This window comes from Neopelma chrysocephalum, unplaced genomic scaffold, assembly GCF_003984885.1.
Source record: "Neopelma chrysocephalum unplaced genomic scaffold, ASM398488v2 Primary Assembly neopelma1_74, whole genome shotgun sequence".
Classification (NCBI taxonomy): domain Eukaryota; kingdom Metazoa; phylum Chordata; class Aves; order Passeriformes; family Pipridae; genus Neopelma; species Neopelma chrysocephalum.
Window position 1 is genome coordinate 516,989 of NW_020897735.1, and position 15,670 is coordinate 532,658.

At 47.1% G+C, this 15,670-nt stretch overlaps 1 protein-coding gene across 2 annotated transcripts in view; it reads left to right on the forward strand.

The window, feature by feature from the left end:
• The window catches only part of PNPLA7 (patatin like phospholipase domain containing 7), a 142,848-nt gene that overhangs the window by 108,765 nt on the left and 18,413 nt on the right, over positions 1-15,670 (forward strand). For both annotated transcript variants that reach the window (XM_027687457.1, XM_027687458.1), the window contains exons 27-30: positions 9-165; positions 8,210-8,326; positions 12,824-12,893; positions 14,892-15,008. In XM_027687457.1, coding sequence (XP_027543258.1) covers positions 9-165; positions 8,210-8,326; positions 12,824-12,893; positions 14,892-15,008 — 461 coding nt within the window. The remainder of the gene's footprint in view (positions 1-8; positions 166-8,209; positions 8,327-12,823; positions 12,894-14,891; positions 15,009-15,670) is intronic.

Consider the following 15,670-nt stretch of genomic DNA (forward strand, 5'->3'; position numbering starts at 1 on the left):
TGGCACAGGGGCTGCTCCCAGGTGGGTGTTATCAGGGCACTGATTGAAGCTGGGATCCCCGTGGACATGATTGGAGGGACGTCCATCGGCGCCTTCATGAGCGCCCTGTACGCCGAGGAGCGCAGCTACAACCAGATGAGGATCAAAGCCCGCCAGTGGGCCATGGTGAGCACGGGAATGGTGGAGTGAGAGCCCTTGGCAGCACCCAGGGAAGGTGAACCCAGCTGCATGTTGGTGTCTGTGCCACAGAACGGGCCCTTCCCAGCACCCTGGGAGAGCTGCTCCCTGTCCGAGGGGGCAGGAGCTGAATGCCCCCCTCAGCTGTGCACAGATCCCACCCACACTGCCAGCACAGGGATGTTGTTTCAGTGTGTTCACCTGTGTTTATCTTTGTTTTACCTTCTCTTTTTATGTGCTGGAATCTGTTTCCTTTCCGACTCTCAACAAATGTGTTTCTCTCTTGTGTGATTCTCTCTCTCTCACATGCTGTCAGTTGTCAGTGGAACTGAGTGACAGAGGTAAAATCCTTCTCTAAACTAACTACAAACGTGTCATTCCTGGTCCTGCCTGCACTTCACACTGCTGGGACTCTGGGCCAGGAGAAATTCTTAACTTTCAACGTTTAATACAAACAAAAACTTATTTTCACAGTTAACTCAAAGTTTGGGAAGGTTGTTTTAAATGGTGACTTCAGTGGGTGAGTTTATTTATCGTGGAATCACAGACTGGTTTGGGTTGTAAGGGACCTTAAAGCTCATCTTGTTCCAACCCCCTACCATGAGCAGGGACCTTCCACTAGGCCAGGTTGTTCCAAGCCCTGTCCAACCTGGCCTTGGTTTTATTTATTGATAAGATGTTGGAGAAAAACTGTACTAGCAGCAGGTGAAACTGGTTCAGACTGACTGAAGGTGAAGGTGGGTGTTACCTCTGAGGTTTGCTGGTTACAGCTTTGTATTTTCATATCAAACCCACATTTTCCTGTAGGTTTTCTATTGAAAATGAAGCGACCCAGGGAATTTGTAAATGAGATTAAGCTCTGGGTCAGTTTAGATCTTGAGTTTTAGGGGGAAATAGGAGCCTGTTGTTGGCACATGGACACTGTTTACCTCTCCCACGTGTCTTCTAACCTGCCATGGCTTTGAGATGGAATGTACTGTATCCTGGTAAGACCATAAAATCATAGAATGTTAAGGGGTTGGAATGGACCTTAAAGATCATCTTGTTCCAACCCCTGCCATGGGCAGGGAAACTTTCCACTAGCCCAGGTTGCTCCAAGCCCTGTCCAACCTGGCCTTGGACACTTCCAGGGATGGGGCAACCACAGCTTCTCTGGGTAACTTGTGCCAGGGCCTCCCCACCCTCACAGGGAAGAATTTCATCCTAATATCTAACCTAAATTCCCCTTCTTTCAATCTGTGCCCCTCACTCCTTGTCCTATCACTACAGTCCCTGACAAAGGGCCCCTCTCTGGCTTCCAAATTCCTTTGCAGGCTGGATAGTCTGGGGTACTAAAATGCAGATTGAGGCCCTGACATGTTTGTGCTGTCCTGGTGGGCAGAGCACTGTGGGGCTCTGATCACCTCCCTGGCACTGTTTGCAAGAAGAATGTGGATTTTGTGCTTTTTATTTAAGAACTGCCTGTGCCTGGCTGGGTTGGGAAGCACCCAAAACATAAACTGTTTATGATCCAGAGCAGTTTGCTGGAATCACAAAGCTGGAGGAGGCTCAAGATTAAGCACATAAAACCAACTGCCCTGAGTTGTGTCAGACACCCCTTTAACCTTGCTCTCTATTTCCCACGTTGGTCACCACCAAGTGCTTACAGGGCAGCACCTGAGCAGGATGAGTGTGTGGTGATACCTCCCTGCACTGTTTTTCCAGCCCCAGCACTCCAGGGCTCACTGCCCTCTCTCCCAGCTCTACATGGCTACAGCCATGGAATTTTCCTCTTTTCCAGAGTGCTCCCTGCTTGTTTATTACCTTGTCAGATCTCCTGTGCAGGAGGTGAGTCAGAACTGTTTCCTGGGCTTCCCAGGGCTGTGCTCCCATCCAAGCCAGCTTCATTTCCAGCACTGCAGCTCTGGACCCTGCCAGCCTAAGCTGGAATCACACTCACTTTGACCAGGAATAGTTAAGGATGAAATGAAGGCATTTAATCAGTTTATAGCTTTTGACCACAAGTTGCAAAGCTCAGAGAATGTTTCACAAAGGAAAAGGCAAGTTTTTCCCAGCCCTGGGCTGTTCAAGGTGTTGGAACCTTGAAATCTGCAAATAAGTAGGAGGAGGAGGGGTTGATGACCTCTGTTAGAGCAAACATTTAATCTTATTAATGAAGAATGAATTTTCATGAGTGTTCTGATAGATCCACATCCAACCCAGAAACTGTTCAAGGGTTTGAGAATGACAAAAGCAAAGCCTGCTCTGTTTGGGGCCCGTCCCACTGGTAACAGCACTGTCCGGAGAATGGCTGCACTGTGAGTTAAAGAGCCATGAAACCCTCTCTCCAAGATCACAGTGAATGTTCAGAGTGGTTTGGGGGACTGTAAACCCTTTTATCAGTGGCTGTTCTGAGTTATTGTCTCTCGTGTTGCAGCAGCTTTGGATGGAGCAAGGAAAGGGGCTCCTTTCCCTGAGCCCCAGCGCTGTGGGGAACAGCAGGGGGTTTGCTGGGGGTTCTTGGGAGATCCACCCAAAGGGACTGAGTGTGAGAGAGGTGACAAACCCATCAGATAACCCCCAAATTCCCAGTGTCCCAAAGCTGCAGGACCATTCCCACTGTTCTCCAGAGCAGCATCACAGATGTCCAGGACCACTGTGGGAGGTGGTGGCTGTGCAGGAGATGCTCTGGGAGCTCCTTTGTTCAGCCAACATTATGCAGGAAGGCTTGAACATTCCCTGCTCCAGAACCTGCTGATCCTGCTCCTCTGGAGCTGTCAGCTCGTGCTGGTGAAGGTTATTGCTGAGAGCTCTTTGTGCAGGTTCTTGCAGCCTGGCTGGGGGCAGTTTGGAAATGTCTTCCTTGGGATGGATTAGTTAACTCTGATCTTTTTTTATTTATCTTTTAAATCCATCAAACTAAATGCTGGGTTTGTCCTGCAGTTATTTCTGGTTTTGGTATTTTTGGAAATTGGCATATCTCTAGTTGTACACTTGGGGCTGGGAGAAGGGGTGTTTTTAATGGGATGTGTTTTCTGGACCAAATGAAGCAGCAAAGAAATAAATGACTCTTTTTTCAAAATAGAGGGATATGAAAATTCCAAGTCAGACTAGTTACTATTTATTGCTCCTGTGTATCTTCTGTACCTCAATTTAACCAGCAGAGCAAACAAGCCAAAGCTTTCATGTTTGCAGATTGTTGGGTTTTTTAATTGGAGAATTAATATTTCCAAGTATAAATATTTCACAAAGAGTGGAATATTCTACTGTGGAAGGGAATGTGGTTATAGGAGTATGGTTTCTATGGTTATAGAAAGCTAAAAGGGTTTCCACAATGGGAATGAGGGGTGGCTGGGTGGGATGAGGGGCCATCTGATGTCTGCCACTGTCTATGGTGGCACTGGCAGCTCCAATAAACATGGGGGATCTGAGGCAGCAGCCCTGAGGTTCTGCCTCTGACATTGCTCTAGTATTTGCACATTGGGAGATATTGTGGTTTAACGAGCTGCTCTGGCCAGAAATGAGTCCTTTTGGGGTTTTTTCCCTGTCCTGGTACTGCCCATCCAGCTCCGTGAGCTGCTGCAGAGGCAGCTGGGCTGACCCAGGGCATGGGGGGGCAGAACCAGCAGCCTCAGCTGGGTCAGATCAATCTGCTGTTAGACTGGATGCTGATACTCCTCATGGAATCACAGAACCATTGGAAAGGACCTTTAAGATCATTAAGTCCACCCACCACTACCAAGGCCACCACTCAACCCTGTCCCCAAGTGCCACCTCGAGGGATGGGGACTCCACCACTGCCCTGGGCAGCTGTGCCAGGCCTGGACAACCCTTTCTGTGAAGAAACTTTCCCTGATGTCCAACCTGACCCTCCCCTGGCACAGCTTGAGGCCATTCCCTCTCCTCCTGTCCCTTGTTCCCTGGGAGCAGAGCCTGATCCCCCCCCCAGCTCCCCCCTCCTGTCAGGGGGTTGCAGAGCCAGAAGGTCCCCCCTGAGCCTCCTTTTCTCCAGGCTGAGCCCCCCCAGCTCCCTCCATCTGTTGTTTTGAGGAACAAGCTGTTCTCTGCCATCCTGGGTGATGCCCACACCCACAGCCCCTGTGGGACCTGGTTGGGGATGGATTGGGAAGGTGGAGGAGCAGCGTGGGGCTCAGGAGCAGGGCTGCTGGGGAGGGTGGGACACCCACAAACGGTCTCTTTGCTGGGGAGGATCATTAGGAGGTGCAGTGTTTCGTAAATCACTTCTCATCCCACACTCTGATTTGGTTCCCGTGCCAGAATTTATGTACAACAACAGCTCCAAACCCTGCAAACAAACACAGGATCTGAGCTGAGCAGGGAAACGGTGCCAGGCTGGATGGGCACGAGGAACGGGCAGGATGGGGTGGGAAAGGCACCTCCTGAGCACAGATCAGCTGGGAACTGGTGCCAGTCCTGGGTGAAGGAGTGTTGGGGGCTGTTCAGCACTGGGTCAGGCACAGCAGGAGGGAACAGCAGCTTTAACACACCCAGTGAATCCAGAATAACTCAGAGGTTCGTTACAGGTCGTGTGTTAATTAACAGGCACATATTGTCTCTTCAGTGGGGTTGATGAGCTGCAGAGAACCTGCCTTGGGTGTCCCTGAGCTGCAGAGCCCCTGCTCTGGGTGCCCTGCAGCTGCTGGGGCTCGGGGACAGTGTCCCCCTGCCAGGGGCACAGCAGAGCTTTGGGGTTTCTGAATTGCATCTTTAAAACCTCATAAAGCAGTTGGGAAGTTTGATTCCCCAGGCTGCTGTCCAGCCATCAATTAGAGCAGGGCAGATTGCTTTTCCCTTGGCTCAGCCAGCTGCAGTGTTCCCTCTGCACAGGGAATTCTGCATTTCAGATGATTAACCACAGAAGACAAAAAGTGCTGGGTGTGTTTTGTTAAATCTTAATTTTATTTTTTTTTTTTTAATATTAAGAGCTATAAGAAAAATCTTCTTTTATGTAGTGGTCTGGTTCATATTTACCATTTAAGTTGTGTTATTTGGGGTGTTGAAGTTAATCCTAAATCAGACTTGGAATTTGGGAAATTCAGGTAAAAGGCTGCCTGCAAAATCCCAACGTGCCTGTTGCTTTGAAGTGCCCAGCTGAGGCCCCAAACCATCCTACTCTGACCCTGCAGTGATCACATCACTAATGATCATGCAGATGAGATGTTAATGAACATTAACCCTATTTAACAGAATGGCTAAATCTGATTTAAACATACCCCTACCTCCTTATCTCTTTCTCACCTTTACCTGACTCAGAGGTGCCTATGGTGTCTTGGATTCATTCTAATTTTATTAAACTCTTAGATTTCTTAATAGTTTGCCTTTAAATCTGAACTTCCATGATCTGTAATTCCTGCCTTCAGGATAAATCTGTCCCTGTAGTGCTGTTTACCTGAAACCATTGCCCTGAGTTATGTTTTTATTTTGTCTTTAACGTTTTTCTGTGTGAATTCCTTTGCTTTTATCATTAAAACTTTATACAGGAACGCTGAGGAGGCACTAAAGGAAAATCTGGATGCTCTCTGGAGTAATTTTAAAAAATATTGGAAATTTTTTAAGTTGTTTTTAATTTTTTAAACTGTTTTAAATTTTTGGTCTTGCGACAAGTTGTCCCATACCTTTGCTTTTTTTAATAGACTCAGGAACACTAAAAAATCCTGAGATTATCTTGGGTTTTGACACCAGTTTACCACAGTTTACCATCAAACCCCAAAACAGCCAGAGGTGAAAATTCCTCTTGTTCCTCATCCCGTGTATTTGCTCTTGTCCTTCTGCTGAGTGAGCAGAACCTTGTCCCTTCCTTGCTGAAGCTGCTTTAAACCCCAGGGTCGCTTTAATAAAAGGTTTTAGGGTTGAAAGTCTGTTTTAAAAGAAAGCTCATCTTGCAGCAGAGCTGTAGAAAAAAAATTTATGAGAATTTAACGAAAAATTAGGGAAAAAACTCTTCCCTGTGAGGGTGGTGAGGCCCTGGCACAGGTTGCCCAGAGAAGCTGTGGCTGCCCCATCCCTGGAAGTGTCCAAGGCCAGGTTGGACAGGGCTTGGAGCAACCTGGGCTGGTGGAAGGTGTCCCTGCCCATGGCCCTTGAGCTCTTGGTAGGAAGTGGAGCAAGAACCAGAAGGCTCCATCTGCCTTTCCAGAGGGTGACCTTTAACTTGATTTATCTGGGAATAGGAGGTGGGAGCAGCTATTCTTGGAAGGCTGAGGGAGGCTGTTGGCCATCAGCATCAGCTGAAAGGGCATCTTCCAGCTAGGAGAATATTAAGGAATAACTGTTAATTAGAAGTGTTTTGTTCGTGGACAAGCTCACTGTGGGCATTGGTTGCAGGGGAAATGCAGAGGCTCAGCATCAGAAATATCATTTGCTGCAAGGAAAGTGGTTGGTGCTGAGTGGGAGGGGTTTTTCTTCAGTATTAAATAAAGGGCTTTTTGTAAATGCCTCTTCCCCTGATCATCTAATCACTGTGACTACTGTCAGAGACCTAAGCCCTATTTTAAGTACAGAAGTAATTCCATTTCACTCTGAAGCTGTGGGTAGCATGTCTGTACTCACCCCATCAAACCCCAAATGAAGATGTGAATGAAGCTGACTGTTCATAACTGGGTTTGTGCTCAGGCTTTTACATTCTCCCACATTTCCTGTTCATATACTTGTTTTTAAGGATCTTTTTTTTATACCTGGGCATGTATTCTCTGGGCAGATCTCTTGTATATATTTAAAAGCAGCTAATCCTGCTGCTCATTAAATCACTGTTAGAGTGAAGCCAAGGCCAGATGTTGCTCACAGCTGCTTTAACAGCAGGTTTGAGGCTGTTCCATGTTCTGTGCCTGGCTATGATTCCCTGTTCTCTGTGAAGTTGTTTGTTAAATTATAGAGAACATGTAGAGAGGGAAGATACTTCATACAGTAGAAATATTTCACCCAGTGAAACCCAATTTAATTGGGAAGGGATTACTTGGGTTTTTTGTCATCTATTACATTTTAACTGTGATGCAATATATAAAGCAGTGAATTTTATTAGGATTTATTAAGATTTGACACCAATACCCTGGTTACAGACAAATACAATGGTCATAATGCCATAAAGGTCAGGGATTTTCATCCTTTTATCTAATAGGTTAGTGCACAGGTGTATTAATGCTGTTGAAATGGAGAAAAAAGAACCCCATGAAAGCTTAATTCCAATAGATGTGTGTTTAAAAGAGACACAATGCCTGGTGTGTGCTGTAAAAGAGCTTTATAATGCCTTAAGAGTCCTGATGGGGTTTGGTTTCTCTGGCTCGTGCAGAGATATTGTAGCAGTATCCAAATGCTGAGTCCATAACATACATAACCAAATAACTGAGTTTTGGAATGGCAGATTATCAACCCTGAGCCATGGAAAGTGTTCAAAGCTCTGTAACATGTGGCTGACTGAACATTGCTGCAGTCCCAAGGAAGCCCAGACACAATTTTCTAGGTGCTTAAACCCTGAGGCAGAGAAAAGCTTCCAGACTGGGAGAAGAATTAGGTGTGACCCCAAATGAGAGGAGATGGGCTAAGGGATGGATTCCTCTGGTGTGGATTTATGGTCTCCTTCCCACACTGCTGAACCAGCAGAAAGGATGGTGAAGAGGGAGATGATAACTCATAATATCTTTTTGTTATTTAACAAATGATGAAGGATAAAGCTGCACCATCCATGTGCCTGTGCAGAGGCTGAGCTGCAGCTTTGTGGGATGGGCTGATTTTGGGGCACCAGGGAAGCAACAGGATGCACATTTCTCCAGCTTTGTTGCAGACTGGCTGCTGAGGTTGCTGCTGCTTTTGGTTTTCCATTTCTGTGCCACACAAGATGCTCCTGGCTGTGGTTTTTCAGGTGTATTTCTGCCCCCTCTGCACCTTCTTGCACTCACACTTGTGGTGCTTCTGGCATGTCAGCTCTAAACTCTGGAATATGATGTCTCTGGAATTGCAGCCATTAATGCTCACATTCATATGGATTCTGGCCTATATTTACCTCTGAAATACTTTTTTTTTTTTGTTTAATTTTTAGGTTATGAACTCTGTGTTTAAGACTATTTTAGACCTGACCTATCCAATAACCTCTATGTTTTCTGGAGCAGCTTTTAACAACAGCATCAACAACATCTTCAAAGACAAGCAGATAGAGGTAGGTGCTTATTCACCTCATGTTTAGGGAATGATGTCACTGTGTTCTGTGGGAGCAGAAATAGCTTTCTTTCCATGCTAATATGGAATCTGTGGCTGTGGGATGACTAAAAACATGGTGGAAGTGTGAATGTGATGTTACATGACTATAGGAAGGAGCCTATTCTTTCTTTTTGGTGGATTTAGAAAACACAAGTTGTAGATTATTTGTAGCCACTTCTGTTTGACAAAGGGATCCCGTTGTCTGAGAGCACAAGTGACACTCGTGACACTTGTAGGAGAATTGCTGAGACTGTTCCATCATTATTTTTCTGCAAATCAGGTCTTCAGAGACCTTCAGGGCACACCAGGGAAGGGCTTGAATTGGGTAGCAATGGGTTTGGCTTTTTTAAAATTTTATTTTTGAAGCTGGAGTGAGTTTTTCTGAGCAGCCTGCTGAGAACTGCAGCAGTGGCAGAGTGTGTTGTGTCCTGGTTTGCACTCGGTGACCTTTTTGCAGTTGCTGGGTGTTGAAAGGTCCACCTGAGCCAACAGCCACCTTGGGAACCCCACCTGTCCTTTGTCCCTCAGCAGCAGCAGATTGTAAAGCACATTATCCATGTTTGTCTTCCTAGATCACCCAGCTTAGGGAGTGTTTGGATAGCCTGGCAGTCTTACCTCATTTTCAATTTTAACCAAATTATTCCTGTGTTTGGAATCCTTGTGATGAAGGGTTATGTAGCAAATCAACACTGTATAGACTTTAAATATATTTATTAAAAATAATCCAAAACATTCCCTACTGAAGTGGAAGTATGAAAGTAAGTGATTAATCATCACATGGCTGAAAATAGCAGTTTGTTGTGCAGAGGGGATGGTGCTGGAAACAAACAGGTTTGGGAGTGATAAGTCCTTCAGAGACTGGGATTATTTTTGTGGTGGTGTTTGGGCAGACCCAAAATCATGTGGGTCCCTTCCTGCAGTGCTCCAGCTCCTATCTTTGGTTCACCAGTGCCTGGTGGAAAACCTGTGACTGTCCAGGGGTTGTCCAGCTCCTCTGCACTTGGTTGGGTGTGGGTTCCTGGCCTTAGGCAGAGCCCTCAGAGCTCCACGTCCCCTCTGGGTTCCCCTGCAGTGAGTTTGGGTGGGGCAGGGCAGGGTGGGGCTGGGGGATAACGCTGAGCAGAGCATTGAGGAGAGAGGGACAGCCTGGAAGGCTCAGGTGTGGAATCATGGAATTGTTTAGGTTGGAAAAGCCCTCTGAGATGGAGTCCAACCATTCCCCCTGCACTGCCAAGGGCACCACTCAACCACATCCCCAAGTGCCACATCTGCACATGTTGGAACACTGCCAGGGATGATGGCTCCACCACAGCCTGTTCCAGTGCCTGACCACCCTTTCCATGAAGAAGTTTTTCCTACTGTCCAGCCTAAACCTTCCCCAGCACAACTCAAGGCCATTTCTATCTATCAGTGCTTGGATTCCAGCAGTCAGTTCATTGTATTTCCCTTTTAAGATGCAGCAAGTTCCTTCCTTCAGAATTGTAACACCTCTAGTGCATGTTCTGTTCTACCCTTGCAGTCACAGGAAGGTTTTGTCCAAGAGAACACCAGTTCTGGGACATCCAACAGCATCACCTCTGTGAGTCTGTGCTGGGCATCACCAGCAAAACCCCTCGTGCCCAAAGGTTTCCTCACGTGGAAACTTCCCTCAGATAAATAAGGACAAATGTTATGTGGCTCAGCCAGGAAAAGGCTGAATTCCTTCATTGCAATTCCCACTATCAGCACAGGATAACCAGTCCTGGCACTGGGCAGAAGAACAGGGAGCTGCCCAGGGGTAAAGGGTGACTGAGGAAGTCACAGGAGCTGGACTAGGAAACATGAAGCCTTGAACAAATGTTTTGTCAAAGCACCATTTAAAGCATCCAAACTGCAGACATCCATCTTTTCTCATGAGTTGCAGTGGGTTTGGGTGGGTAGCAGTGATTTCCAGCTGGAAATAGGTATTAATAATATAAGAGTTAATTACAGCCTTACAAGCAGAGGGTGTGTTTAGAGGCTTATCCACAACTGCTCCTTCCCAGGAGGATCCACAGGGATTGTAGCAGCACCTGGGAACTTCCTCCCCAGGGGGCTGGGTGGGTACTGACCCTCCCTCTGTAAAAGCTTCAAATTGAGAAGCACTGGGCTGGATCCTCCTTTTTGCTGCCCATGGCTGTGAGGTGACACACACATTTCCTCCCTCTTCTGCATCAGAGCCAGGAGCAGCAGCGCTTACGTTGAGCTGTTATTTCTGACACTGAAAGGGAGGTTTCCATTTTCTCCCGAATTTGCCAACCCTTCCTTGCAATGTGGGTGTCTCTGAATTCCCAGTTTGTGGGGGAGCCCTGGTGACACCAACCCCGTCACTGCTGCAGCAGCTCCCAGCCAGGGGAGCTCCCCGAGCAGGGATCAGCCTCTGCACGTCCTTCCGAGGGCACATGGAAACCCAGGACAGGGCACTGGGACACAGAAACCAAGGATAAGGCACTCAAAGGAAATTTCTCAAGAAATACAGTTATTTTCCTCTGAAATCATCCATCCTTTTTGGGAGAACACCAGGCTCTGGAATTTTTACTTGCCACGCCAGAATTTTTATCCTCATGCCATAATGCTGCTGTAAGCTGGGGGTTAATGTGTGAGGAGCCAGACAAGGTTTTATTAAGTCCTGTTTCAGACCAGTGGAAGGATCCCTGAGCAATGCAATCTTTATTACTGCTTGTTGGGCTTGGGTTCATTTCCTCTGGGCAGGTGTTTGAAAGGACGTGTCAGAGAGGCTTCTTTCCCCATTCCCCTCTTTTTACTTAAAATGTGGTTGATACACTGGGATCTGCAATTACCAGAATATCTTCAGCATGGAGAGGCACCCCAATACTCCCATAGTCACACTTTATTCATCCTCCTTCCTCTGGCATTTACACCAGCTGGGTTGTGATACTGGTGCAGCATCTGTGAGTCCTCCCCAGCCCCACCATCTTTGCAGAGCTGCTGAAGAGATTAAACTCTCTAGAAATAAACCTGTTTCATGGCAGTGCAGAATTTCAGGTTGAACAGCACAGAAACTCACAGCAGGAGTTACAGCCTGACCAGTGAGGGAGGGCTTCCAGCTCCTGCTGGCACTGGAGTGCAAACCCAGTTAACTGGAGTTTGAGACCCATCAAGGCTGTGCTACAGAAGGCCCAGGAACAAAGGCCAGCTGGGAAGGCAGGTTTCCCTCTTCAGTCTTGTTGCAGCTTTGCTGATTGACAGAGCAGCATCAGCTGTTCTCTGGGATAAGCTCAGTTTACTCAGACAAGTCCTGCTCCTTCCCCTTCCCAGCTACCGTTTCCCCGGACACCATGGAGACTTTCCAACACTGCTCTCTCTCCAGCAAACCCCTGTGCAGGGGGCAGGTCACCATTCCATTTGCTTTTTCCAGGATGTGAGTGCAGACATGGCTGAAAGAAGGAGGCCTTCCCCTGCCAGGAGCAGGGTTGGCTGCTTTGGTCTGCTCTTGAATAAACTTACACAAAGCACTTACTTGGCTTGGCCATTCTTTTGCATTTCACCCTCCTTCTTCTGTTCCACACTCCCCTGCTGTGTTACCCTGCAGGATCTCATTCAGCTTCCAGGATCTTCCTGGAGATGTTCCTTTCAGAATCCTTTGTTCCTGCAGCTCATGCTCCAAAGATTGGTGTTGCCAGCTTTGGGTCTGCGTTTCCCACTGAAATGCCCCCTGGCCCCATCACCAGGAGGTACAAATCGTTCAGCCACGAGGCCATAAATCATCTTCTTCCCTCTTTGCCTTGGGCTGGGGTGTCTCAGGGACCAAGGCAGGGAAGATGCTGCCTAGGTTGGGGTTGGGGAAGTCGATGGTTGCACACTGATCCATGGAGAACATGATCATGGGAGACTTGCTGGGAATGGGGGACGAACATCCCCTGAGTGGAACCAGTTGGTTGCAATGCTTTGCCACACTGGTGAGGTCAAAGATCTCTCTTGCTTAGTGCCATGTCCCCAGGGGAGGCCAAAAGTAGCAGGTCTCGTGACCTAGATAAGAACCAAACATCTAAAAGGTGAGTCTTCCCTTCACCTTGTCCTCCAGCACCAGACAGCCTCGGGATCCCTTTGGATGAGAGTGGGGCCATCAAACCCTTCCTGAGAGGAAAATAAAGACATCACACAGAAGGTGACCTCTGGTTTGAGTGAGGAGGCTTCTCTGTGCTGGACAGTCTGCTGGAACAAGGAGTTCTTCTACTTAAAAATTAAAAAAAGGGAAATAAGGATTTTTATCTGCCTTGGTTCTGGATGAAATGTCTGCATAAGAAACAAATGTGTGAACACAGACACAGGGCTGAGGGGTGTTCCTCCATCCATGCAGGTGTTTGCAGCTCTGTCTGGTAAGATCCAGAGGGTGTTGCTTTGGTTTGTGTCAGGCAGGGGGGTAGGTAAGTGCAAGGTTTCAGATTTACTAAAATTGGGACCTCCTCTGTTGCAGGATCTGTGGATTCCTTACTTCACCATCACCACTGACATCACTGCCTCAGCCATGAGGGTCCACAGGGATGGTGAGTGTGCAGCTGACCTTCTCCAGCTCTTAAATTGTGATGTGAGGCTTCAGGGTCACTCCTTATGCCTGGAATTTTTCTCACCTTTAAATCTGTCTTTCCTTTTGTTTTTCCATTCTCTGTTATTTGCTGAGCACCAGACTGGGGTTGTACACAGGTAACAAGGAAGAGAGCTGTGGGGAAGGCATTAAACAAGATGCTGAATTCACTGTTTAGGGAGAAAATGGGCCCATTGACACCATTCTGTGTCCTTAGATCATCCCATGAAGTGCAGGTGTTTAAGCCACAAATCAGACTTAATGCAATCAAAACCTTTAAGATTGAAATTCCACATTAAAAAAAAATAAAAGGCTGTTTTCCCCAAGAACAGATTTCTGTGCCTGAAGCAGAGGCTGGGTTAGGTTCTCATTTGTGGCCAGTCCTTCTTATTTCTCTGGAGGAAAACTGATGTACTCCAGTGAGTGAGCAGGGACAAATATCCGAGCTGCTGACCTGGTGACATCCCTGTGGGACACTGGCTTTGGCTTTTGTCTATTTGGGGTGACAGGGCAGTGACTCAGACTCACAGGTCTCCAGGTGCCCCAGATGTTCCCTTGGGGAACTGAAGCCTTTGCTGCCACGTGTCTGATGTTCTGTCCTTGGAGCTGGCTGGGGTAGGACTGTCCACTCCTGCTGTTCAGGAGCAGGAAGCCCCTGAAGGACATGGGGCTTTGATCAGGGGCAACCAGGGCAGCTAAAACAAGCAGAAAAAGGATTAACTCCCTTTAGAGGCTTTGTATTCCAATTCCACAGCAGGTTAAGCAAATTGAGGTCAAGAAAGTCACTCCATCCAGCTGCTTGTCCCTGTGGAAGTTTAATATAAGGAGAGAAATCAGCTGGAGAATCTTTATGGTCATCTTCAGAATTCACTGAAGGGAGAGGAATTAAGTTCCCAGCTGCTGTCATTTCCCATCTTGGTTTGCTCTCTGAGGTGTAACACAAAAAGTCAGCATTTTTCTTAGGTGGAAGTTCCAACTCAACTCAAACTATTCACACTAAACCCCAAATCTGCCAGTGTTAACCTGTGCTAACAGTAGGAGTGCTGGGGTTATAATTAGAAACAGAACTGTGATCTGTTTGAAAAAGAAAAAAATCAGTTCCCAGTTTGCTGGGAAGAGTTGCTGTTTGAAGCACCAGGCAGTTAATTACTGAGCACTGAGCCAGCACTGCAAGACTCACTTACTCTTCATATTTTAAAGATTCACTTCTCAGACAAGGCCCCTTGGAAATGCAGTGTCTTCCCAATTCAGCTGATGCAAATGTTAAGAGAAGAATCAGTGTTTAAGAGCCTTAAAGTAGAATGTTTTAGAGGAAACAGATCCAATCCATTTCTGCTTGATTAAACTCTGTTTCTACCAGCTTAAAGGATGATAACTTAGCTCCTTACAGCACTAACAGGAGTGGTCCAGGAGGAGATGTGATCCCCACCAAGCACTTGCAGTGGTTTCACAAGTGAAAACATTTGCTTGTTACAGAGGAGGGAAGAGAGAATTTTTGGGCTTTTACAGCATGTATTTTTCATGTTCAGGTCCTGCTAAAAGTCTGTGGGTCTCTGTAGAACTTAATGGCTTTAGCTGCACTTGTTCTGTGTGTCCCCTTGTCCCCAGGAGGAGCCTTTCCCTTCCCTTATCAGCCTCAGCCCCACAAAGCCCTGAAGATGATTCCTGCAGTCAGGCATATGCTGAGATCTCCTCCAAGGCAGTAAATATGAGGCATGGGCTTAAAACTCTGGGTTCTGGGGCTTTTGCCTGATAGTGTGTTTGCATAATCTCATTTTTTTTCCTAGCCAGGATTTTGATATAGAAAATAATAAACTGCTTTAATAAGTTCCTTGCAGTTGTTCTGAGGAAAGCCTCAGTTTCCTGATTATTTTAATGAGTGCACAAGCCTCCCCTCAGTGTGGCAGTGACTCGTGCTGGGTCATTAATGCTGGTTCCACCCCTCCCTCCCATCCTGCAGGCTCCCTGTGGAGGTACGTCCGTGCCAGCATGTCCCTCTCGGGGTACATGCCCCCCCTGTGTGACCCCAAGGATGGGCATCTCCTCATGGATGGAGGCTACATCAACAACCTTCCAGGTAAGAGCACAGCTCAGCTGGGAAGAAGTTCCCAGCACAGCCCATCAAACAACCTGCAAACCTTGGACCCTTTTTTTTCCATTTTTTCCCCCAAAAAGGAAATATGGAGAAATCTCACAGACCTTTAACCTCATGCTCCATAACCTGCGGTCCTTGTTCTCAGGTTCCTGGGTGTTTCCTTTATCATGGCTTTATTAACACTTATTTTTTGTTATGAAGTATTTCCTAGCAGCCGTATTCTGAACAGACAATTCCCTGCTAATTTTGAATTATTTTAGTGCTTGCTGAAAAGAAGAGAATCAAACCACAAACACACAGTCTATCTTGGAGTTTCTCTTCAAAAAATATCAGTTAATTAAGAAATAATCCTGAGAAAGCAGCAGCATTGTTGTTCAGGTGTCACCCAGAGCACGTGGCAGTGGGGGAATGAATCATGGGGTGATCACAGGAGGGATGTGGAGTGTGGGGTGTTCTGAGGCCTGAACCCAAAAAGGATCCCAGGGTGTGAATCCCCTGGTGTGTGTTTGGGATGTGTTTTGTGTCAGGTTGTCATCACAGTCAGGCAGCACTGAGGGGTGGGTGGCTCAGAGAGGTGGCCAAGGCAGCAGAGCTACGTGGTGTCACTGCAGTTTGTGCACAGATAAAGGGGGAGGAATCTCAGT